General features: G+C 41.0%; 1 protein-coding gene across 3 annotated transcripts; it reads left to right on the top strand.

Annotated features, from left to right (window-relative positions):
* Nucleotides 1–10,243: 10,243 nt before the first annotated feature.
* nap1l4a (nucleosome assembly protein 1-like 4a) lies at nt 10,244–20,950 on the top strand. 3 transcript variants are annotated; one of them, XM_030426157.1, is made up of 15 exons: nt 10,244–10,362; nt 11,375–11,412; nt 11,863–11,935; nt 12,712–12,856; nt 13,324–13,410; nt 13,618–13,752; nt 13,838–13,909; nt 14,007–14,146; nt 14,384–14,529; nt 17,048–17,067; nt 17,190–17,309; nt 17,500–17,535; nt 17,685–17,738; nt 18,707–18,741; nt 19,107–20,950. In XM_030426157.1, exons 2-14 carry the CDS (start codon nt 11,397–11,399, stop codon nt 18,710–18,712), a joined length of 1,050 nt encoding a protein of 349 aa, XP_030282017.1. In that variant the 5' UTR covers nt 10,244–10,362; nt 11,375–11,396; the 3' UTR covers nt 18,713–18,741; nt 19,107–20,950. The 3 variants fall into 3 exon arrangements, with proteins under 3 accessions (XP_030282017.1, XP_030282015.1, XP_030282016.1); XM_030426155.1 differs by lacking the exon at nt 18,707–18,741; XM_030426156.1 differs by lacking the exons at nt 10,244–10,362; nt 18,707–18,741 and adding an exon at nt 10,426–10,704.
* Nucleotides 20,951–24,628: the final 3,678 nt, after the last annotated feature.

Raw genomic sequence — 24,628 nt, 5'->3', positions numbered from 1 at the left:
GGATAGAGGTAGTGGTTTTGGTTTAGGGTTTGATTTTGGTTTTGGGGTTGGGGTTGGAGTTGGGGTTTGGGGTGGGGTTGTGGTCTGAATTGGGGTCGGGGTTGGGTTGGGATTAGGTTGGGGAGAAAAGAAGATGGTTTATGAAGGGGAGTCCACTGACTCTCACCGTTGCGCGGGCACATGGGGTTCTCTTCTCTTAATTACAACAAATCACAGCAATAAACAGTGTAGAAAAATGGTTTATTTGGGGGCCAGAATACCATTGTTGGTAGACTGGACCACCAGTGCAAAAACAGCCTGCAGTGTTCTTATTACGTAGCCAAGAATACCATTGTTGGTAGACTGGACTCATTTGTGTTTGACCATCCGCAACATCATATCTCCGGTCTGCGGTGGGGTTGTGGTCTGGATTGGGGTTGGGGTTGGTGTCTGGATTGGGGTTGGGGTCTGGATTGGGGTTGGGGTTTGGAGTGGGGTTGGGGTCTGGATTGGGGTTGGGGTTTGGAGTTGGGTTTGGGTTTGGGTTCAAGCAATCCCCAACGTTTAAAATTACCAAATCCATAACTTACTAAAACCATTAATGTTTGTTTTTCTTGTAATTTACCACCCATCTGCAGCTGGTCAGCGCTTATGAAAACAAAAAGATGTGTTACTTAACATTAAAATAGCATCATGTGATCAAGTCCAAACCAATGTGTAATCATTGGATTTGAGAAAATAAGACATTTTATATAAATACATGTTTAGTAGGAATCTTTAAGCACTCAAACAAAGTACAACTTATTTATTTTTTGGGATATTTATCCCACGTAAGTCTTTCTCTCCTCGTCTTTCTCTTTTAAACAGAGCATCGAGCATCTGTGACCGGCGATGACTGTGATTGTTTTTGCATGTGTCAAAATACAGCTGCCAAGTGGAATGACTAATCACACAGAGTGCTTCTCCAGTGCCTCTGTCTACATGTGTAATTTGACAGCGCCGGCATAAAGTGTTCCTGGGGTGGGCGAGTGGGCCTGATGCTCAATGGTCCGTGATGTCGACTGCCATCATCGGTGCCGCGGTAGTCGGTAACTACAGCTGTGGCTGCGACACGACCGCACACATTACCAACATCAACAGCAGACTGCTGCGACCCTGTTACGGTCTTCAGACCGCCAACACCAGGACCCAGAGTCTGCCAGGTTTTCACTCGTCATTCGTTCACTCACACAAATGTGCAAATGTAATTTAACGTGATCCCATTATGACTGAAGTCGATTCTAAATGTCTAAATCGAGGACGATGATTAAACCGATCTTCTTTTTCCTTCTTGAGAAAAACAAATCATTCCTGTAATTTCTTGCACGTTGGCGCATTCAGAAAAAGCAACGGCAGGTTATGGTGACAAAGGAACAAGGATTTTTTTAGACAGTGAAGACACCAAATTGAAAAGGTGATGAATTTCAGATTTCCCAGCAGTTAATTATAAATGACACTTTAAGAAAAGCAGTAGCCGAAGCATCTTAGGCGATTCATTGATGTTTCCCTGTATTATCATCGCTTCAGGCTACACGCCTCTTGCTCTTTGTTTCTCAGGCAGCCTGTTCTTTTCCAAATGTCATATCTGATAAGTCGGATTGTGGTCCGGATGCATCCACATATCTGCCGTGTGTGTCATGTTGGATATGCCCAGCAGGATAGAATTTCACATCAGGAGTTACAAGTCGTTCAACAATGATTTCCATCAATCACTATAAGTGGTCTGAGAGCTCACTGCTCACAAATAGCACAAATCGGTTTATTTCCGGCTTACGGGTTTGAAAGGAATCATGGAGAAAATCCAGATGTAATGTCAAGATCGGTTTAAATACGAATCTATATGGTTTTACGTTGACTTTGAGAAGAGTGTCCAAAAAGAAAAGCCCGTCCTACGACTCAGCACTTCTCACCTCCAGAGTGTCCAGAAACATAAGCCTGCCTGTAGATGATGTTAAAGTCTTATCCGACAGTTCTCCCTGTGCCGGGGTCACAGAAGCAGCATAATGACGTTGTAACATCGCCCATGCCGCCTCCAGCAGTGGCGCACAGCTCTGCGGCTGGAGAGACTCCTGATTAGATTTACCTTTCCTTAATGGGCCCCTGTCATCCAGCAGCCTGGAGGGCCATGACGAGAATCAAGCAGCTGGAGCCTCAGATAAAATCCACCTGTCGCGTTACGACAGCTTGTCCTGTCAGTAATACTGTCAGCTGTATTAGGCTTCTTTAATCCATTTACATGTGTGCAAAAAAACCACTGATGACTGCTTACATGAATCGCGTTTACTTGATTATCTGTAAGAGATGTGTCCGACTGCTCGTGATTCAAATAGACGTCGGACCGATGTTGTCAACACGAAGTCGAAGACACGATTTCTCTGCTCTGTGAGCTGAACTTAACAGGGTGACTTTACAAAAAAATAATCTTGACTCAAATTCCACTTGCTAGGTTTTTTTCTGTGCTATTTGAAAATAAAAGAAAACATTTCTTTACGTTTCCTTTGGTGGGTTTTGCTGAAATTGTGAGTGTGCTCACAGTACTCCTACTGTGAAGTTTTACTTAAAGTTATTTCAATTTTATTTCCATTAACAGAGACGAGGATGAACGCAGTGTGTTTACACTGATGGAAGGAAATACTGCAAACACATTAAATATCTTGCTTTTCTTCCCTTCATCTCTTTTTCTCCCCAAACTGACAATATAAGAGGCTCTCAATTTCTTTGGTAGGTTTTGCTGAAATTTTGAGTGTGCTCAGTTCAGTGACTAAGTTAGGAGTTTGGAGAGCGTGATGTGCAGTTGAAAGCTCAGAAAAAACAAATAACCTGATCTGTCAAATGACTTAAAACCTCAAGGAAGAAACATCCAGCTTTACTGATCTAACTTTAGAGCAGGGAATCTGTCCGTCTGTCTGTTACTCACATATCTTGAGAATCTTTCATCAGATCTAATTCACACCTGGCAAGTTTGTTGGTGAGGAACCAAGAAAGTTTGGTGTCGAGTCTGACACGCGACACGTTCAATATTAACACATTTTCAACAAACAACACAATACTTTTAGTGGACAGGAAATCTAAACTTTATACACATGCAACTGCTCGACTCCTACTGTGAAGTTGTACTTAAAGTTATTTCTGTTTTATTTCCATTAACAGAGACGAGGATTAACGCAGTGTGTTTACTCTGATGGTGTCATGACTGTAGATTCGTGTTCGTCGTGTTCTTGTGTCTGGTTTCGTCTTGTGGTTTCTTGTATTTGATTTCCATGTCTTTGTAACATGTCTTGTGTTTTATATTTTGATTTTCCATGCCCTCATGTGTCCTTTAAGTGTCTCCTGTGTTCTTCCCTCTGTCTCCCTCTGTCTGTCAGTGTTCTCATCCATGCATTCCCCTCGTTATCTCACCTGTTGGTCCACCTCACCTGTTCCTCGTCTTGTCGTCGGTGTCTGTGTATTTAGTCTGTGTTTTTCCTTCACTCCTTGTCTGGTCATTGTATGTATTCAGTTTGCCTCCGTCTGCGTCCATGCTCCCGTTCATGCGCCTGCTCCTTGTTCCCCGTGGTATCTGTTTTTGGACTTGAGTTTTGCATTTTGCCTTTTGATTTGAACTTTGTACTTTGGTTTGCACTTTGTTTAGCTATCTTGGGTGCTACTTTGCTTTTGTCCCTTTTGTCTAATTTTGGTCTAGCTCCCTTTTGTTGTTCTTGTTCAGCTTTAAGAATAAAGCTTGCCTTTTTGTTTTTCCCTGATCTTGCCTCCTGTCTGCATTTGGGTCCTGACAGATGGAAGGAAATACTGCAAACAAAAGGCTGTCTGTAACACACACACAAATTATTCACATTAAATATTTATTTCTTTTCTTTTTCTCCCCAAACTGACAATATAAGAGGCTTTTAATTTGAAAAAAACATTGTGTGAGATAACATTCCCACGTGGGAGGCACAATGACTCGTGGTGATCATGAAGAAGAAGAAATTTCCCAAAGTTAACTAGATTTGTATTTTTTAAGACAAAATATCAAGAAGAAATGTTAAAGTATTGATGTGTGTGTATATATATTAATAGAGGACAAATATTAAAGGTCAAACAGTTCTCAAAATGTTTCTTCTAAATGGTCTGTTGATGTCAAACATTAAACTGGTGTTTCTGCTCTGAGTCGTCTTTTCTCTGAGGTGATCAAACACCCCCCTTTTTTATCTCCTGCAGCAACTCTCCCTGTAGGTTTGAGAACTGTTTGACTTTTAATATTTGTCCTCATACATATGGTATATACATACATCAACATCATACCATGTCAAACCTACAGGGAGAAATGCTGCAGGAGACAAAACGATTAAAACGTCACGTGTGTTTGATCACCTCAGAGAAAAGACGACTCGGAGCAGAAACACCAGTTTAATGTTTGACATCAACAGACCATTTAGCAGAAACGTTTTGAGAACTGTTTGACCTTTAATATTTGTCATCTATCTATTTACTTTTCAACATTTCTTCTTGATATTTTGTCTTAAAAAAAATGCAAATCTAGTTAACTTTGGGAAATTTCTTCTTCATGATCACCACGAGTCATTGTGCCGCCCATGTGGGAATGTTATCTCACACAATGTTTTTTTCAAATTAAAAGCCTCTTATATTGTCAGTTTGGGGAGAAAAAGAGATGAAGTGAAGAAAAGAAAGAAATATTTAATGTGAATAATTTTGTGTGTGTGTGTGTGTTACAGACAGCCTTTTGTTTGCAGTATTTCCTTCCATCAGAGTAAACAGACTGCGTTCATCCACGTCTCTGCTAATGGAAATAAAACAGAAATAACTTTGAGTATGGAGACAAAAACCCATGAAAAACACCAAATATACTTTTTTTTAATGTATTTTCAGTATAATTCCATTAATAATGAAAAATATGAGAGTGAGCGTGCCCTTGAGAGAAAGTCCATAAGTGTCAGAATTATATAAAACCCTGTTTTGTCGTCAAAAGTTGATGCTGAAATTATAGAGAATTTCTTTATTTGTCAACGCACAAAATCTGTGTGTGTGTGTGTGTGTGTGTGTGTGTGACTGGGTGTTATGTGTTGTTTTGTTGCTGGCTGAAAGGTTTAGCTGTCCTTGCAGAATCAGATCGACGAGCGACAGCAGAGGACAACAACAAATAAGACAGAAAAAAAAACAAAACACCAAACACGATGTTATGATTGAAATTGCTCATCGGTGCAGACGGAAGTAAATTGCACTCAAATCGCGTAAAGCGTGAGCAGAGAAAACTCAGCCTGCCATAAGTTGGATCGATGGCTTTGCTGAATTTGTTACGCACGCAGGGCCTTCTGACGCAGCCACCTCGGAGATGAAGTATTTCCGCTTGCCTTTTTTTTTTTTTTTTTTTTTTCTCACCCCTTCCCCTCCTCCTCACCCAGGACCACCTCCTGTGAATAATGACTGCAGCTGTGTCAATGTGGCTTCTAGCCGTGTGTGTGCGCCTGTTTTGTGTGTCTTTATTTTGATGGCTTTTTTTTTTTTTTTTACTGTGTGTATTTGTGTGTGTCCGTCTGATTATGGTGCACAGATAGGCCATTACCCATGCGTTAGGAGGAGAGGGGCTTAATGGAGGACAGAGGATGCAGGGGCAGGACGGCTCGTAAACACTGGCCTGTCCTCCCAGCCATATCAATACTGCCATCTGGGAGTTTGGCCACTTCATTCGCTAAGCCAATACCCCGGTGGGATGAGATGGGCTGGCGTAGACGCTGTTGCTCCGTGTTCAATCAGCGGTGGAAAAAAAAAAAAAAAAAACTGGGGCTATCATGATATCCACTTAAAGTCAATGTCAATTCTTTTCTTTCTCATTTTTTTGTGTGTACGGGTTTTGTGAAAGTGAGAAACAACGGCACGACAAGAAAGACAAAGGACATGAGTTACAACAGGGGGCCGTTGACGACACCACATTGTCTGAGTCCAGTACGACAGAGCGGCAACATGTGTACCTTTTCTTTTCTTAAAGGGAAAAGTATTGATTGAGAAATGATCGTTCTCCAGATTTGTCTGCGCCGCACATTTCCACATTCAACCTAATCAATGCTGAGGGAAATGGCAAATCGATGCACGAAAAAGTGAAGACAATTAACACGCAAGAGGTTCGATCATTTCTTTATTGTTTTCCACACGTTTTCTCTTCTACTGATGGTCACGCGGGCCGGAGCCAATCAAAGCATGAATCCACTTTATCACCGTGTCACCACATCAAATCTGACACGTTCACGCCTGTCGGTGGTTTTTTTTTAAAGTCTTTGTTCTGCTAACTTGTGTGTTTTGGAGTTGTGGACTGGGAACAAACCAGAAACAGGAAAAGCAGGATGGAGTGAACGTGCACTGGTAACATGTTCTGTTTTTATTCTTTCTTTTAGCAGTGAGGTGAAGTCAGCCTCCAATACGGACTGAGAGGAAGACGAGTCTCAGTTCAAAATGATTCGCCAAGCGGAAATCAAGGCACAAATTAAAAAACGAGATAAAGAAAAGACGTCACTGGAAACCTTTTAACTGTAGAAACAGGGAGAAAAGTCAACAAGGGCAACTGGGGAGGGGCAGCAGGACGGACGGATGTACATATACATATACACATGTTGTTTTAGTGTTGTGTAACTGCTACCTTGGGAAGAAAATACAGAAAGAGCCGTCTGCACTACTCTTTGTGATTTCTTGCATTTGACCTACACATGAATGGGTCAGAGAGAGGCCACGTTCGCCTTCGGGCTACAGATTATCATTATTAATTTTATTATTATTATTATTATGTCATCAAGGTGAACTTCCTTGTGATACTGATGCATGATGAGAGCAACAGTATGACCTGTGAATGTCCCTTTAAGCTCCTTTCTGCTGCGAATATTCAGTAACTCACAGAAATGATATCAGAAGTCTGGATGCCGTAAAAATCCGACAGAACGCACACACGTGTGATGAGAGCTACACGATGAGATGCGTGTTCACACAGCTGGAAACGCCTTTTTGACTTGACAGGCGGAGAAGCAGCAGCATGTATAATGTTTGAGCAGCCAGGTGCGTTACCTCTGCCCACTCAGTGGAGCCCGGTACAAAAGACTCGAGCGCGGCTGTAATTTGAGGAGTCGCTGACGGGCTGAATCTGTAAAGTACGTCTTCTTGTGAGAGGTGCAGGTGTTACAGCTTTCCAAACAATATCACTTTGACACAGACTTCAGCTGAGGGTCACGAGACTACCAACAGTCAAAGCTGCAATCTGCATAAATTTCAGTTTGAACCATTAAAAAAATAAAAGCTAGAATAGAATAAATGTCTCTCCATGCGAGATTAAAGAAATCTTCTGGTATCCCCGACCACTTTATCCAATCAGGACGGATATCTCAATTGCTGTGTCTCAATTCAGGGTCTGCATCCTCGGAAGGACGCAGCCGTTGTGGTCTTCGAAACTGAATCCTTCAGAGAGACCTTGTTAACCGCGTCAGCTGTTGTTAAATGGGACGGTCTAGCCTTTGGAGCATTTCCCGATGTTTTACCCTTACGCAGCGATTTCTGCCGCCCGCGAAAGTGACGATCTACGCCACGCGATGTCGCCATTTTCTCTCGTTCTTTCTTCTTTTTCGGGCGCGCAAAGAATCTTGGGATATGTGAGGCCATGAAGGAAAGTAGCTGTGCATCCTCCAAAAACAGGGAAAAGAAGGAGCATCTGGAGGAACCTTCGAATTGGGACAGCCTTCATGCGGCGTTGTGACGTAATTGGCCTTCAAATGCTCCTCTGAAGGATGCAGACCCTGAATTGAGACACAGTAACTGTGTACATGTGGTGACATGAAAAGGAGGGAGGGGATTGCGAACTACAAAAGTCAGGAAGTTAGCTTAAACAATTCACAGCAGCTTTGACGTAATATTTTAGATTTTTGAATTAAAATATCCTCTAACGACTGGATCTTTAGTATGAGTTTTGTTGTAGTAGTCTACTCTGTTGCTGCCCTCATTATTATAGTATTATTATTATTATAACTGTGAATATGATGTCGACAGGTGGACGATTGTTACATGCTACATTTAGCAATGCTTTCCATAATTTTTTTAAAAAAGGAAACCCAATTAGCCTACGTTACCAAAAATACCCATTTCAGTACACTTGTTTCTAGATTCCTGGCTCGTCCCAAATGCTACACAATCACATTTGATTTCTTCTGTTCGTTCAGACCCTGCTGGCAAATGTCACGCTGTGACAGGCACAAAGCCTGGTCACCACAGTCGAACCCCGAGGGGCTCCGGTGCTGTCACTTCCTCTCAAATGTGTACATTACGCAGTGGTTGATAGCGGACAGGAAAAAAAGGCCAGATTTTTAGTGGTTTGCTGGTCTCTTACCCAGTGAGCTATTTTTCACAAAAAGCGCATTTCAAGGAACGAAAACATATGAAATAGTGGATCAGTACTTTTTTTTTTCTCCTACGTGTGTGATGTAAAAAGAAGCTGCTGACTTTCTAATTAAGGGAGTAATTCTGATTGACAAGAGAAGAGAATGACTCAGAGCTATTACTCTCTGTCACACACGTTTAAAATCTCCCTCCTCGTCATTCTCTAGGATACGAGAACAAGCGCTGATGTTATCTGACGTAACAGGTGAATGATAGCACTCGTCCAACTGCCTCATACTCGCAAAGATGAACTGCAAGCACTTGTTGATGCCTTTTTCTCAATCGTGGCTTTCTGTTCAGTGACGATGTTGTTTCAGGCACAGAAAGGCTATTTTGTGTCATGTAAAACACGGTTGTAATCATCCTAACCCTTCACAATTATTCCGTGACATTCCCAACTAGTTGTTGTGACTTGCTTTGATTATTTCTACAAAAGAAAGAGCAGAATATTTTTCTTTAACTTGACATATCAGGTTAAAAAAAAGCCTGTCTGATCATCTCTTATATCCATGTAAGAGATGATCAGTCAGCTCTTTAATACTGATATTTCTTATTTGTCCCTGTGGAATTAAAATGTCTTTATAACCTAAATGTTGCACTTTATTTAAGAAAACAACCTTCAAGGCTTGTCAAACATGTCTACTTTCTACACTATAAGAGCATCTATTAAAGTACGGACACTTATACAGTCACTGTCTCCCATGAGACACCACGGGTGTATGAAGCCCTCTTGTGGTCTAAAAATAAATCACTGTTCTGGCACTGTTGTTATTATTGTGTTGTTGAAATAATAAAATAAAAAATGTTAATCATAAAAAAAAGATGGTCTCACAAGGTTCATTAGTACTTACAACCATTTATCTTGTCAGATCAGGATCACAAGTTGTTCGTAGGAGTTTTCAGACACCGCTTTGGAATAAATCACTGTGCAGCCGTGCATTTCTAAAGAAGCTGCCGTCTGGCATGTGGCGTTCACTGTTTAGAATTCAGAGGGTTTCTAAAGGATAGGTGTAAAATTAAAGAGAGGCCTGGGCACCTCTTTCAGCACGCAGTGTTCGTTTACTGCCAGGTTTGGCTGGTGCGTACATGCAAGCTGAAGTACTATGAAACCACATTGGCAATCAAGAATGTCAGATGTTACCCTTGTCATATGGCAGGGAGTGTGGCGGCCCCAGGATCAACCCGATCATCGTTATCCTTTTTAGTTGGCTTGTATCTTCTTCTCCCAGGAAGTAGGGGTGTGAGAGAGCTTGTCAGTGACGCAGTGCACCTGAACCAGCTTGTCTCAGGTCAGGAGTGTACATGAGCAGATCTGCAAGAGATCGCCTCACCCTTTTTTTTTTTCTACCCCTGCCCTACTTCTTTTTGTCTGTGCTTTTATTTCACATACACACACTCAGACAAGCATCTTATACTTTAACAATCCACTTACAGAAACACATTACTTGTATTATTTGTGGTTCATAAAGGCTTTTCTAATCAAACTTTACTCTAAGTAAAATAGACGTAAAATGGAATAACTGAAACCAAGATGGAGACAAAAACACACTGAAATTTGTAAAAAATTGTACTTGAATGTGACATTTGATCATTAAAATAGGATTCGTGTTGTATTTCCACTATTTCTGATGTCTTACAGGGTTCAAACATACATTTTGACACTATCATTAGATATTATTGTGTCTCTGATGGTGAACACAGACTGAACATGCTTGTTTTTCTGTTTTTTGGGAGCCAGGAGTGATTGAAGGAGACTACTTGTCTCCCCTGCACTTACATTTTGGCAACACAGCACTTGAATGCAACACCATGCCCTCCTTCAGCGGCTGTCCAATCAGCGCCCGCGATGCTGGAGCGCGTGTGTCGGCCGCGCGTGGGGGGTTGAAGCGAAGACGCGTGAGCGACGCGACCAGCTTGAATTCCGCTCAGCTAGAGGTAAGAGAGCTACAACAGCTGGTAGCCACTGGCGTTTCATTAAAAAAGGAGAGTTCGCTGCCATGTTGGCTTGTTAGTCACTAACGTTACGAGTAACGCGACGGTTTGCCGTTTAACTGTTCTCAAGACACTTTGCTGTCACTCCTGTGGCTTTTATTAGCGCGCGAGCTAACGTTACCTAGCTTGTATTAGCTTGTCAATGCGGCTAGCAGTAGGCTAGTAGCATAGCTGTAACGTTAACGGCCAGTTTTATCGACATAATTGAGAGGCATATCATCGTTGCCTCGGCCCGTCAGTAGCATACTTCATTAGACTTGGACTCGTGTGAATCGGGGAGGAAAGGTTAGTGTGAAGTGTTAACCTTCGCACTTGCTGTAAGCTAAAGCATTGTTCCTAGCACGTTGCCTCGGAGTTTCTTGCTAGCTGGCTAGCCCGGTTAGCTGCTGTCAGATCTTTGGCACCGCCCATACCAGGTGGTAATTGGTATGTGCTTGTTGGTAAACCGATGTAAGCGCGTATAATCATTTGATATTCCTCCATCAGTGCCCGACTGTGACTGTCAGAGGCAGCGACAGTCATTTTACTTATTGAAAGCGGAGAGGAGCTAACTTTGGTTGTCATAGCCTAGCTAACCCAGCTGCCGTTAGCATGTCAATGCGTCATCGGCCTGCGCTTGCTCAACACCAGTGCTGCTGTTTATCAGTCAAAGTTAGCTCAGCTGGTCTGTCCGTTGCTCTGGTTTCCCCTTCTGACGCTTGATTTAGCTTGTACCTATAGGAAAAATCATCGGTTTTGGATGTAAGAACTGAACACTGATGATTATGTGGCAATGTCACAGTAAGACACATCTTGCATAAAGGAGGATTATTAAAAGACAGGTGGACACCCCGGTGAAATACAATAGACGGTGTTAACAACCATTCATACTGTTACTTGTTTTGTCAGTAGTTACTCAATCGCTGTCTGTGACTCATGTGTTTATTTCAAATATATTTGTTCTGTGTCCCATCAGAGGAAGGAGCTGCCACTCAGTAATGGAAGCCAATAAAGGTAAACATCTTCTTTAATTGTTTTCTGTCAGGGTTTAACACAAACTGCTTTATATGCATGTGTATATAGATGTATAAAAAAGAGTAGTATTATCTTGGAGAATGACATGTTATAAGCTCAGAAAGAGAGTTTGGAGCAGTTTAATCAATTCCTGACACAGTATAAATAAAGCAAAACTTGCCACCTTTCATGGTTTTTCTTCAATAATGTCATATTGTTATGCATGTGATGAGCCACAATTTAAACAGCTTGAATGAAAAGTGTGGCATAGCTAGGGCTGCACAGTTAATTGCAAAATATTCAAAATCACAAGAACTGCAATCAGTAAATAAAGTTAAAATGCATCACAAAACAGTGTTTTAATGAGCCCTACAAAGTTTGTTCTCCAGATGTAATAAAACATGTTTGTTTGGCAAAAACCTGCATAAATATTATGTGTTGGCGTTGCAGGTAAAGGGGATCAAGGGATGCAGAATCCAAGTGGGCAGATGGACAGACCTGTCAGCTTCCACTTCTTGGAAAGGTCAGTGCAGATTGTACTGTGTTTGTACTGTACTGTGAGATATAAGGTACAAATACGTAGTTGCTGGAGTATTTAAGATGAATTTAGGCAAATGGAAACCATTTTAAACAACAATTATTGTGTGATCCTTTGACACTTTCATATAGTTCACTACCTGTGCTGTTATATTGGCTGTTTTTGAAGTTTTGGTTACAATTGCCAGTTGTGTATTGATAGGACAGTAACTTCTAAATGACTCAAACATGGTGCTGTGCTGAGGTGTACCTCTGATCTGATGATTACTGCCAGATTCCACTGGACACTTCTGTGTCATGATGAAGCTGCGACATGGCTGCAGGAGCTGATTGGAATTTAGAAATATTGATGATAAACACACTTGAAACAGACATACAATAAAACCATGTAACTATGAAGCTTACTCACCCAGGGTAGAAGCAAACAAATCGGGTAATAATACAGAAATTAACCCATTCTTAGCAAGTCAACAATATCAGGCAGGCATGACACGCTTCTGACACACACCCGATGGGATATGAAGCTTGGTGGAGCACAGACAAAACAACTCGGTACACATGATGTTACAGCGACGTGCCCAGTGGAATTAAGGTGGTTATATAAACAACAGGTTCAACTGGTGTGTTTAAAATTGTACATTACACGCACGTAAAATACAACCAGTCTGATCGATTGTGTTTTACTTCCAAAACATAAATCACAATATTATGTTTACTGTCGTTCAACTTCACATCAACTCTCATGTTCCTCTTCTCTCACAGCATGCTTCCCAAAGTAGTGAAGAGGCGAGTGCACGCTTTGAAAAGGCTACAGGTGCAGTGTGCTAACATAGAGGCTAAATTCTACGAGGAGGTCCACGAGCTAGAGAGGAAGTATGCTGCCCTCTACCAGCCGCTGTTTGAGAAGGTAAGCAAATAAACCCTCAACTACAATTAAGTTGTCTTATTTGTTAAGAAGCCAGTTACCCAAGAATAACTTGTTTCCTGCACTAATGGATGGTGAAGTTTGTCTCTCTGGTCCGATCTGTGGTCAGTGAGGATGCCTCCTTGGTGCTAAATTGAAAACTGCAACAACGAGTAGTCAACTGTTCTTTTGTCAGTAGAGGCTATTTCCAGAGCGAGTGACAAGAACTCAACCATTCTTAGTCGCACGGAAGAGTGACAGCTGTAATCCTGCTGCACCTGTTTCTGCTGAGTGTATATATGTGTGTGTGTGTGTGTCTGTGTCAGCCCTTCTCAAATGGTATTGATTTCAGTTAGCTGCTAGCTGAAAATATTTCATCCTTGTTGAATAAATGCTTGTGCATGTACAGATATTTCACGCTAATATTCCCAGATTTGTCTCTAAAATGATTAACTGTGTGTTTATCACAGAGACGAGACATTGTGACAGGAACAGTGGAACCCACAGATGAAGAGTGTGAGTGGCACAGTGACAGAGAGGAAGAGGAGGAGCTAGCTGTAAGTACTCCGTTGATTGGTTCGTCTTCAGCGCCCAGTGATCACATCCTCTTATACTTGTGTTTTGTTTATTTTTTACTGTGACTCATCTTGTTGTTATCTTGTGTGTATCAGAGGATATGTGTCTTGTAAATGATCTTGATGTCAATGAGACTTCAAAAGCTACAAACTAGATTTCTGATGAGTTCCCTGTTGCGCTGCCTGCAGGAGGAAGTAAAGGAAAAAGCTGCTATTGAGGATGCAAAGAAAGAGGAAGCCACACCGGAGGAAGACCCCAAAGGCATCCCTGAGTTCTGGCTCACCATATTCAAGAGTGTGGACATGCTCAGTGACATGCTACAGGTACGGTAAATTGATCCGTCACACATTTCCTTTTACATATTTTCAAAATCATGTGTCTTTAATGAAACTTTTTGTGCACCACCAGGAACACGATGAGCCCATCCTAAAGCACCTGAAAGATATTCAAGTGAAGTTTTCCGAGCCTGGACAGCCGATGGTCAGTATGTTGTAATAATTAAGTGATATCATTTGAAATTTTAAAAACATAATGGCACAAAAATGCTGAGTGAAATTGATCTTTTTATGGTCCACAGAGTTTCACATTAGAGTTCCACTTTGAGCCCAATGGTTACTTCAACAATGCAGTTCTCACTAAAGTCTACAAGATGAAGTCGGAGCCTGATGCCTCAGACCCTTTCTCATTCGAGGGACCAGAGATCATTGATTGTGAAGGGTAAGAACCAAAAACCGCAACTGTGGCTTTCACACATGTTGATGTTTATGTAAAAATAGAAAAGTAGAGACTGTGTGGTTTGTAAAAACATTAACTGCTCACTCTTTCTATATTAGTCTCCTGACTTTACATCCCACATATCAGCCTCCTCTTGGCACTTCTTCCAACTTTTACCTTTTTTTTGTGTCCTTGCTTTTTGCCGCCTCTCACTTTTTTTTGCACTCCTCCTCTCTCTAGCTGTCAGATAGACTGGCACAAGGGGAAAGATGTGACGGTGAAAACCATTAAGAAGAAGCAGAAGCATAAAGGCCGTGGCACTGTGCGCACTGTTACCAAACAGGTCCCCAACGACTCTTTCTTCAACTTCTTTAACCCTGTCAAAGGTGAGAACACACTCAAAACGTGGTGGATTCTCTGGAGGTGTAAATGTTACATTCTTCCTCCTTTTACAACTTGTGTATGCATCTCACATAGTAGTAAATATTCAAATTCATAGCTGTGTTGTGCACAAACCTCTTGAACAAACACTGAATCCATGAAAGGAAGGCAACATGCAATCTAGGTGTTTTTACCATTGATCACTGCTGTAAGCCGAGTTCAGCAGCAGGTGGCGCCAGACTCTTAACTGTGTTGGATTGCACTGTCACTCTGCTGTGTGTACTAGTCTGATGTTGGACTTTTTACATGAGGCTGTGCTCACTGGGCTGTTGAAGTTTTACATCAACTGTGGTTGAACCATATTTTTCCTGCTTGGAGTGTTTAGGAGTTGTTGTGGGGTCAGTTGATGATTGACTGATCTAAAGCTTTAGGCAAAGTTGTGAAACCACTTACAGAACAACAGTTTATCTTCCCAAAACATTGAACAAATTAAACAAAAGTCTGTAAATGTTAAGTTTATACAGTATAAAGCACTTCTTTTATTCATAAACACCCCGAAGAGTTTCCAAAGAGTAAATGGATTAAAAAAATGTTTTTAAATGTGACTCATCACAGATGCGCTTCAACAATAACAGTAAGAGTGTGTCTGTGTCTGTTTTAAATATTTCGTAAGCTTGTTAGCTTTTAGGATAATGCTCTCTGATGAAACCTTTTAGGATTAACATGAGGTAACCTAACCGGCGCAATTACACCCATCTAAGCCAAGGGTGAGGTCAGTCTAGAAGTCTGCAGTCTTTCAGTGACAGATGCCTTGAGTCAGATAACTTAAAATGAGCCATTCTCTCTCAAAGGATCAAGTCAGTGAGTTATTGTAATGGCCGTTTCCTGTGCAGTCAACTCACCTTTCAGACATGCCTGGACTCATTCTGACTTTGAGAAGTTGACCTAATCACTCATTGGCTGAGCAAATATCGGTCCTACTGGTTCAGTCATAGACTCAGTTTATGACTGGTGAGTATAAATAGCTCTTTGTCAGGCGAGCTCAGGTGAGGTGTACATTTCTGGGGATGGGATGTCTAATTAGTGATTAAGTCATCCTTTTACTAATCATGCAAACACAAAAAGTGCTTTGACTGGTGGGCAGTCAGTGGATGTGTGAACTGAAGGTTTAAGTTTTCATTAGAGGAGATGTCGCAGCTAATTCTGTTTTTGATGGAACACAAGAGACATTTCTCAGAAATGACTTCTGTATGTTTCTCGCAACAGCGACAAAACCAGATAAACACGACTTATCTTAACTACATCTGCTGTCAGAGGAAGCGCTGTTGGTGTAAACGGTTGCGGTCACTTCTTCCAAGATATGTGAGCAAGTATTTTAAAAAAATGATTTTTGTTCAGCACCTGAACATAACATTGATTCGCTCATTGCACAAACTCATTTGAAATCCAGCGCTTTTAAGTAGATTAAGACCAAAATGAGCTTACTGCGGATGTTTTGGTATTTATTTGTTTGCAGTATGTCGGAAAATAACAAACACGAGATGTCGGCACCAAAACACCAAATATATGTCAAAGGGTATTTAAGAAATGGTGTCTCACTCTTGTCTTTGTCTCCCAGGAAGCAGTGATACATTTAAACTCATATACGATCAGCTCAGAACAAACTGTGGTCACGATTTGTGTTTCAAAAAGACTCGGTGACAGTGACTCCTCTTCATGTCCGACTTACGCTAGTTTACATTTACTTTTTTGAATGTGTTGGCAGTTGTTGCTCATAAATATAGTGTCCTTTGATCGGAAGACCTATTTAGAGAACTCATACAAAACTAGTTCTTCATTTTAAAACTAGATGTTGTAATACAGTGGAGACTGCTGCGTTGCTCTGGAAAATTGCTGTCATTGCCTGAAAGTTTATAGCGTCAGATATAGTTTTTCTTGTAAAAAATAGCCTTGATGAATTCAAAGTGCTGTGAAAGTCCGCTGTAATGTACACAAGTTCATCTTCGTCTTTTAATTCATTTGCACTGTTAGTTAGCACACTCGTAAAGAACAAGTCCTTTGTTTGGGTGTGCTTTTAAAAAGTATGATGATTGTGTTGGAGTACAGGACGGAAAATCAGATTCTCACACTGTAAAAGTAAAAACCTTTTTATGAAGTGTAACAGCAATTTCCTCCACTGCAACATTGTTGGAAGAGGAGGAAGGATGGGATGATGTCACCTTTAGTCAGTGGAGTGCAGCTGTTTGCTAAGGAGTGCTCTCTATCTGAGGATGACGGGCTCTTGCGCCCTCATGTCACTAATAATGAGCATCCTTGTTGCCATAAATGGACTTTCAGATGTTGGTTAAATTACGGGTGGCGTCCGTCTGTGACAGTTGGTTCAACTCCTCATTTTAAAAAGGATGTTTTGGTTAAAATCCTGTTTTCCACTTTACATCATTCCTTTTAATTGCGTACTGTAGTCGTTGTAAATCAGCGTTGTGGTGTTCAGTGCCTAAGTTGTGTATGTTCTTTCCTTTACAGCTTCACCAGATGGAGAAATGGTGAGTACAATGTAGCTTATTCTGAATAAAATCGCCACCCATTTTATTGCGTCTGCCTTCAACATCAATCTATCTGACTTGTAGCTGTGTGAAAGTGGTTTCTTTGTGTTCTTGTTTTATAGGATGAAGACTCCGAGTTCACCCTAGCCACAGACTTTGAGATAGGTCACTTCTTCCGTGAGAGAATAGTTCCCAGAGCAGTGCTGTATTTCACTGGAGAGGCCCTGGAAGATGACGAGAGTGTGAGTGTTTCTCCTCTAACACACACTAACGCTATTATAGTTGGACACGGGGGGAAAAAAGCCACAAGATGAGATGTTTGCTCACTGGAAAAAAAAAAAAAAGGAGTACGACATTTAAGCTAAACTTGTCATGTACCACATGTGGGCGTGTTTTTTTTTACTCTCGATTTTGTGTAATGTTTTCATGCAGTTTGAAGAGGAGGAGCTGGAAGAGGGAGATGAAGAGGTGAGTTAAACTTGTTCCCCGAAATAGCCCAGTAAATACTTTTATGGGAGGCGATGCCACTACTGGTGATTAAAAAAGTTGTCATCTGTCAACCTTTGATAATAATAATTCTTTGGAAATCTAATAGTCATCTTGTCTTTGTGTCTCAGGAGCAAGATGAGGAGGGTGATGATGACGATGACGAGGGAGATTTTGACCCCAAGGTCAGTATGAATACTTAATGTTGAGTTTGTTTTGTTTACTACCAGTGATGCATTTGCATTATTCTTTACGTTTGTTCAATGCGAGTGTTTTTACTAGTGCAGAGAGCGGAGCATTACGCTTGTGTAACAGAACATCGCCTTGATGCTCGAGCACTTCAGCTAGATAAACGCTCTCATCGTCTCGGCTAAGCTTTAAGTGCTGCGATGCACCTCAGTTTATTTTGCTCCAGTCTGGTAATGGACACGCTGAGAAGACGCCACTGCAAATGTTCTCCGAGGAGGTTTGAAAAACGTTAACACTCTGTTTTCATCTGATACGCTGCTTCTTGTCCAGCGCTGCTTGTAATTAACTGAACCAACATAAACGCTCCCACAGTGGATGAAAGTGATCCAGGAGGTTCACTTATTTGCCCTCACTTTATGGGCTGCAGTAACTCCAAACATTAGATGTAAATTGGCTGTTATAGATGTAAAAGACTTGCAGTTATTCGTATCAGAGAGTTTACTGAAAATTACAATGAAACTACAAGTGTATTCTAGCTGTACTGGCAGTTTCATGACTCTTTTTAGACCCACGATGTTAAGAATGTGAAGATTTCGTCACATATTCTTGAAACTTCTTTAATTGCATCACCACCAGGAGTTCTTGTTTTCTAGTCATTGGCTACAAATTATAACATAATGATAGCCGCTGATTGAGCTATCTATCATGTGGTTTGGCTGATAGTTATCAGTTTCATCACAGCGCTGCTCTTTGTCTGTGAATGGCTCGCTGTGGCAGCTCGTTGTGTTGAGTTTCGCTCTCGTGGTACCTGTGCAGTCATTAATTTTGCTTCAGGAATTCAGTGCGCTCATTCACCAAACCTCAGCTAATGTTTCTCTTGGCTCACGATGTCATTCCTGAATGTGACGATTAAACTTGTGCGTGTTGTTGTCTCTCCCTTTCCCTGGAATCCCCTCCATTACAGGCATAATCAATCATTCTCACCCCATGCATTTCTAGGTAAGGGAGAAATAAAGGATGGCGTCCCATGTTCATTGTACACTTTGGTTTATCATTGTGGCTGCCTCTCTTTCACTACATCCTTGATTCTCCAAGTAGTTCGAGGCGTTTAGGCCCCTCAACTCACATCTTGGGTAGACACGGCTTCTTCCTTTCTCTTTCCTATTCTATTTGTTTTTCCTCCTGTAGTCCCATCCCAGGTTTCTAACACTGTCTTCCTATTTGCTGTAACAAAAAAAAAAACAGTTACTTTCTTTTTCTAGCGTCTGCTTTCTTGGTAGCTTCTTCTACTAGCTAGTTAGTGACTTTATCGGCTCTCTTTCTTGTTTTTCTAATCCGATTTCTCTCCCGTCTGCTCCCCACAGAAAGAACAGCCCCAGCCTGCCGAATGCAAACAGCAGTAACCGTGGTGATCAGGGGAGGCGGAGAGCTGCTCTCCGTCAAATCAGTTCTTAGCCAATCAGCAAGTCCTCCTACTCTTGCAGGCTCTGCCCTTTTATGAACTCTCATCTGAACGCAATAGAACGCAAACCAAACTGCGTTTTTACTATGTGCATGACTTCTTTTTTCGTTTGTCTTGCGCCCATCTCACCCTTTTCCTTTTTTATTTTATTTTTTTATTTGGCTTCATTCGAACTCCAAGCGGGAAGTGACTTGACTAACTAAACACACCATGGCATCACATAGGGACAGTCTTGTTTTGATAAGGTGGAGTAGGTACTACTACTGCCAACAACCTCAGAACATCATCATAAGGATAAACAAACAAAAAAAGATAGGAAAGAAATGGCTCCCAATGTTAGTTTTCATGGAAATTGATCAGTTACTCAGGGTTTTTTAATGCCAACAAGAGGAAGTATAAGTTTACCAGGAAACTGCTGAACAAGTTTGACTTAATCTTTCACTGGGGTCGCTGCAGTGTTTTTCTTTTTGTTATGGTGTTTTTTTTTTTTTTTTAAGAGACAAACAATGTATCATTTTGAATTTAATTTACTTTTTTTTAAATGTTCATTGTCATGTCATTGGACTATTTATTCTGGTGTCATGCAGCTGTATGGAGGAGGAGGAGGAGGAGGAGGAGGAGGAGGGTGGTGGTGCATTTTGGGAACTCTTTAAGGCCCAGCAACAGTAACAAGCTCATTTTTTTTTCCATTGGCTCAAATCTTCTTTGGGCATAGCCGGTCAGCAAACACAAATACTGCCAAGTCATGTCGTTTTATCGTCCAAATGAATCTCAAACATTGAAGAATTGTGTCCTGCATCAGTACTGCTCACTTCTGCCCAGGTGTATTGGGCCTAACAAGCATTTAAACAGAGCACCTGAGTTGGACACCTAACACTAAATTGAAATCATGTGACAAGCATGAGGTCATACGTCAAAACCGCCAAGATTTCTCTCTTCCCCTGTTCGCCCCACCACCCCTGAAACGCTCTTAGTACTCACTAGATAATAAGAACACTTCACAAAATCAAGACATTTTGAAAGTAGACATTTTTGTCCACGTAGTTTGGTTTTCCCTCAACATCACAACTATTCTGGTTAATATTCCCCCCCCTGAAGCAGACAAAGTGGCAAACCTGCAACCTGTTGTGGTTGTTTTATAAGATATAACCTCCAGTATGTATCTAGCTCTTAACAAAAGTCATTTAAAAGTCATTGATGGAACAGCGTGCGGGTGTTTGGATCAAATGTAAATTCTGTTGCCAACGAGCCAAAAAAACCGAAAGACACAAAACACACTGTTCTCTTTTTATTAAATTGTTTGCCAATTGTCATTAACACCGTGTAATCTAATTCTGCGTTTAAAGTTGTTTAAGAATATATAAATATTTCTGTTATTGTCTAATGATTCAGTAGAATGTCTGTGGAAAAACAAATATAAGAGGTTGCCAATGTATTTTATATACTGCACTTGGATTTTGGCCCGGTCGGTTGGACACGTTTGCCCGGTGACTGGTCTACGACGGCGGTCACAGCGAAAGATAATACCCACTCCTTCTTCTCTTTTTAAAAAGAACGATTGTAGATCTTATTAGACGGATCTCTCCGAGCCACGGTTGACATCATCAGATCTACCACATTGGACCGTGTGCTAGCAATGGCCTTAACTGGTTCTTATTCACAATTTGTTACTTGCGCAATATTTCTTTTCAATTTGTACAGAGTTAGTTAAAATATTCTATTAAAGTTGTGCGACATGGAAATGTGTTTTTTTGTGTGAGTCTTCTGTTTGTTTTTTTTTGGATTGACCAGGAAGTGCAGTGCAGGTGTGACCAGGTGTTCTGTTCTGATTACTTGAGTGAAGAATTGAGGATTAAGTTTGTGTAGATGTTTTAAGAGAAACTCCCGAGATGAATCTGGCGACCAGGTGGAGGTTTGGAGGCCGCTGGTGTACAGATCTGATCAGAGGTTCAAATCCCTTGTGAAGTGGTGAAAGATTGAGAGTAAAAAAGAGTCAAATGTTTAATGTTCTTTACACAAATGTGGACGACGGCAAACATTTGACTTGTAACAGTAGGAAAATGGAGGTAACTGATAACATTAACAATTAGGGATCTTGATGATTAATGTTTAATCACCTGTCGAGAATGCAACCGTTTTAAAATGTAACTGACAATCAGACGGGCAGAAATACATGAATTCAAAATTAAATACAAAAAGCTGGTGTGAGAAAATGTATTCAAATAAAATGTAAGTCGTTTATATATTTTTTAGATATTGATACATTTAAGCCAGTTAGTTGCCTCCATGTGCTGGATTTTGTTGGCCGGATGATGAAAAGCAACAAATGGGAGCTCCAAACTTAAAATGGGGTCATTATTGTAAGTAAATTGTTTTTTTATTTGTTCTTTTAACTCATGGAGCCTGTTCTGATTCTGCACAGGACAAAGATTGATTGTGACATATGCGACATATTTCCAATATCCCTAATGTTTAAAGCAAAACTCTCGCCAAAATGCAGCTTAGGCTTTTTTTGTGAATGTACCAAAGTCAAACCTTCATGTAAAAGCATAATTACGACGAAAGAGGCACTTTTAAGATTTACCGTATTTCTGTTTTCAGGTCAAACTCATTTTCAATGGGAGTGCTACGGGCACTTTTACGTTAGCATCAAAATCTCTATTTTTAAAACAGAAGTCTCGACACAACATGAAACTTTGCTGGTAGTATCACCAGGGTCTCTACACATGAACACGAGCATTGAGAACATTGTTTGTGTACACAGAGTTTACTAAAAAGAAGGTTTTTGAACAACTCCCATTAGCATACACTTGTTCCACTCGCCGCCGTCCTGCCAGTGGAGAAGTGTCGATCTCAGAATGTGACGTAACCTGGAGGACAGTTAAGGTGGAACGCTTAAACGCACCGATAATCAATTCTTAGGTTGCTGAAGAAATTATTTAAAATTTGCGTGTTCTTGTTGCATTCAAATGTCCCAGTGAGCTGTTAGACTGAAGTACGTTTACTCACCTACTGTACCTCAGGAAATGTTGAGGTATTTGAGTATTTTCTGCTACTTTATAGTTCGACTCTACTGGAGGCAACTTTTCACTCCACATCATTTATTTGATTACTTTAGTTACTAGTTATTTTGCAGGTTGCATCAGAGACACATTACTTTTGTTACTTGAGTACATTTAATATCCAATTTTTAAGACTTTTACTGGATGACTTTCGTGTTTACCAAAGTATTATCTAACCCTAAATTCATACTTTTATCAGATGACTTTAGGTACATTTTAAAACCATCATTTTATTATTTTACACCTGAGCTGTCCTGCTGTGAAATGTCAAAATAACTCCAGTAATAAAAAGAGCAGTCTGTTGCTGGTTTGCCAGTTACAGACCAGGGGTGGGTATTGGCAAGAAACTCACGATACGATACGTATAACGATACTTTGGTCACGATACGATACGTATCACGATACGATACGTATCAAGATATATATATATAAATAAAGATGAAAACACAAGTAACTGTATATGTACATCAGATGATATTGATCGGAGGACAAATTGAGTCAAAACTATTTCATTCAAAACAGCCTCTCCATTTTATTAATTCCCATGAAATTTCTGGGCAGTAATATTCTCTTTGTCCAGCTCGTTGTTCTTGCTATCTCTCTTAACTTTGAAGCCAAAGTGCTTCCAAACGTCAACTTTAAATTGCGGAGGCGTTGTTAACTTGCCATCCATTTTGCAAAGACTTCAGCCACTCTCTCTACTACAGAAATACACCCGCCGCACAGCAGAGTCGCTCTTCGGCGATATATCGATATTAGGAGTTGAAAAATCGATATTGTATTGGGCGGCAAAGTATCGCGATATATTGCTGTATCGATATTTTTGCCCATCCCTATTACAGACTGGTCTTACTGGCCGTCTTGCAGCATCTCTCCTGCTGTGGACTCATTATGTGCTCGGATAACTTCGCCTGGCTGACTGCAGATGCTGTTGTTGACTGGACAGTGAGTAGCCACACACACACTGACGTTACTATCAGGCATCAGATGACGATTTGGGAAATGATTAGCAGTAGTTTAGTGCAAAACATGCAGACTTGATGGCCTGAAAACGCTGGAACTTGACCTCCGTCTTCACCCGTCAACACCATGGGGACTTTGTAACGGCGTGGTGGTTTCCAGGCCGGAGGAATTTGCTGACGGTCTGCCCAACATCAGGCGAAGGCAACCAGAATGTCTGGAATTCTGTCTTGCAGATAGAGAAAGCATGTACTGCTCCACTGAGAGACCCTCTTGTGATGCATTGTGGGAGATAATGGCTGAGTGCTTCTGAAGCTTCAGGAGGAGGATGGTGACACTTGTGTCCTAGCAACCCAGTGCTGAAAGACAGATGCTTTCTTATCCTGTCACCTCATCCAGCGACACTTAATGTTTCTATCTTCATGGGAACAGAGGTGAGAACACAGAGGTCTGGATCAGATCAGGTTCACGATAAGGGCAAGATCACTGTCAACACTTCATCCATAATTATGTTTCATATTAATAAACACATGAATGAGAGCTGGTCCTTAAGTCCTCGTCAGTAAACCATAAACTTGAAATCTCTCAGCACTCTCCTTTTGTAATTTTTAAGATTCTGCTCCACAGACATGTGAACAAGACGCTATTCATGCTCCGGCTGCTGTGTGTGGGGGGTTTGAGAGCTGCTTCACTGTAACAGGGAGTCCGATTGTGTCTTAAATAATTTCTGTGTTTTCTGCAACATGGCTGGAGAAATAGAACCGCTCGGTGCTGTCGGACCGATGCACTCGTTTCCACTGAAAACTCATATGTGAGGTGTCGGCGTGAAGCTAATTTGACTTCTATTTTAGGCACTTAATGTATATTTTGATGCAAATTCTCTAGTACTTTTACTTTTAGCTGAGTTTATTTTCTACAGTGTTGTATTGTTACTTTTACTTAAAGGGGTAACTCCACCAGTTTTACACATTAAAGTGTGTTTACAGGTCTTTGGCTCCAGACAAAGCTGCATGTGACCTGATAAATTGCCTCCGGTGATGTCATTCAGTGGCTAAGTTGCATTGTGGGTAATGTTGGCAGTTATTTATTTAGATTCTGTTGGTAATTTTTCGACAAAAATGTGGTCATTTTGCACCGTTAAAGCGAAACTCTCGCCAAAATGCAACTTAGGCTTTTTCTGTGAATGAACCCGAGTCAAACCTTCGTGTAAAAGCATAATTAGGATGAAAGAGGCACTTCTAAGATTTACTGTTTTCGGGTCAAACTCATTTTTAATGGGAGTGTTACGGGCACTTTTACCATAGCATCAAAATCAGTATTTTTAAAATAGTAAGAAGGCTCGACACAACATGAAACTGTGCTCGTAGTATGTGAAAGTAAGTGAAAATACGAGTGTTTCTTC

The sequence above is a fragment of the Sparus aurata genome, chromosome 8 (assembly GCF_900880675.1).
Source record: "Sparus aurata chromosome 8, fSpaAur1.1, whole genome shotgun sequence".
Classification (NCBI taxonomy): Eukaryota; Metazoa; Chordata; class Actinopteri; order Spariformes; family Sparidae; genus Sparus; species Sparus aurata.
Note: the sequence above shows the minus strand (reverse complement) of the source record. Positions and strands in the feature narration are given on the sequence as shown.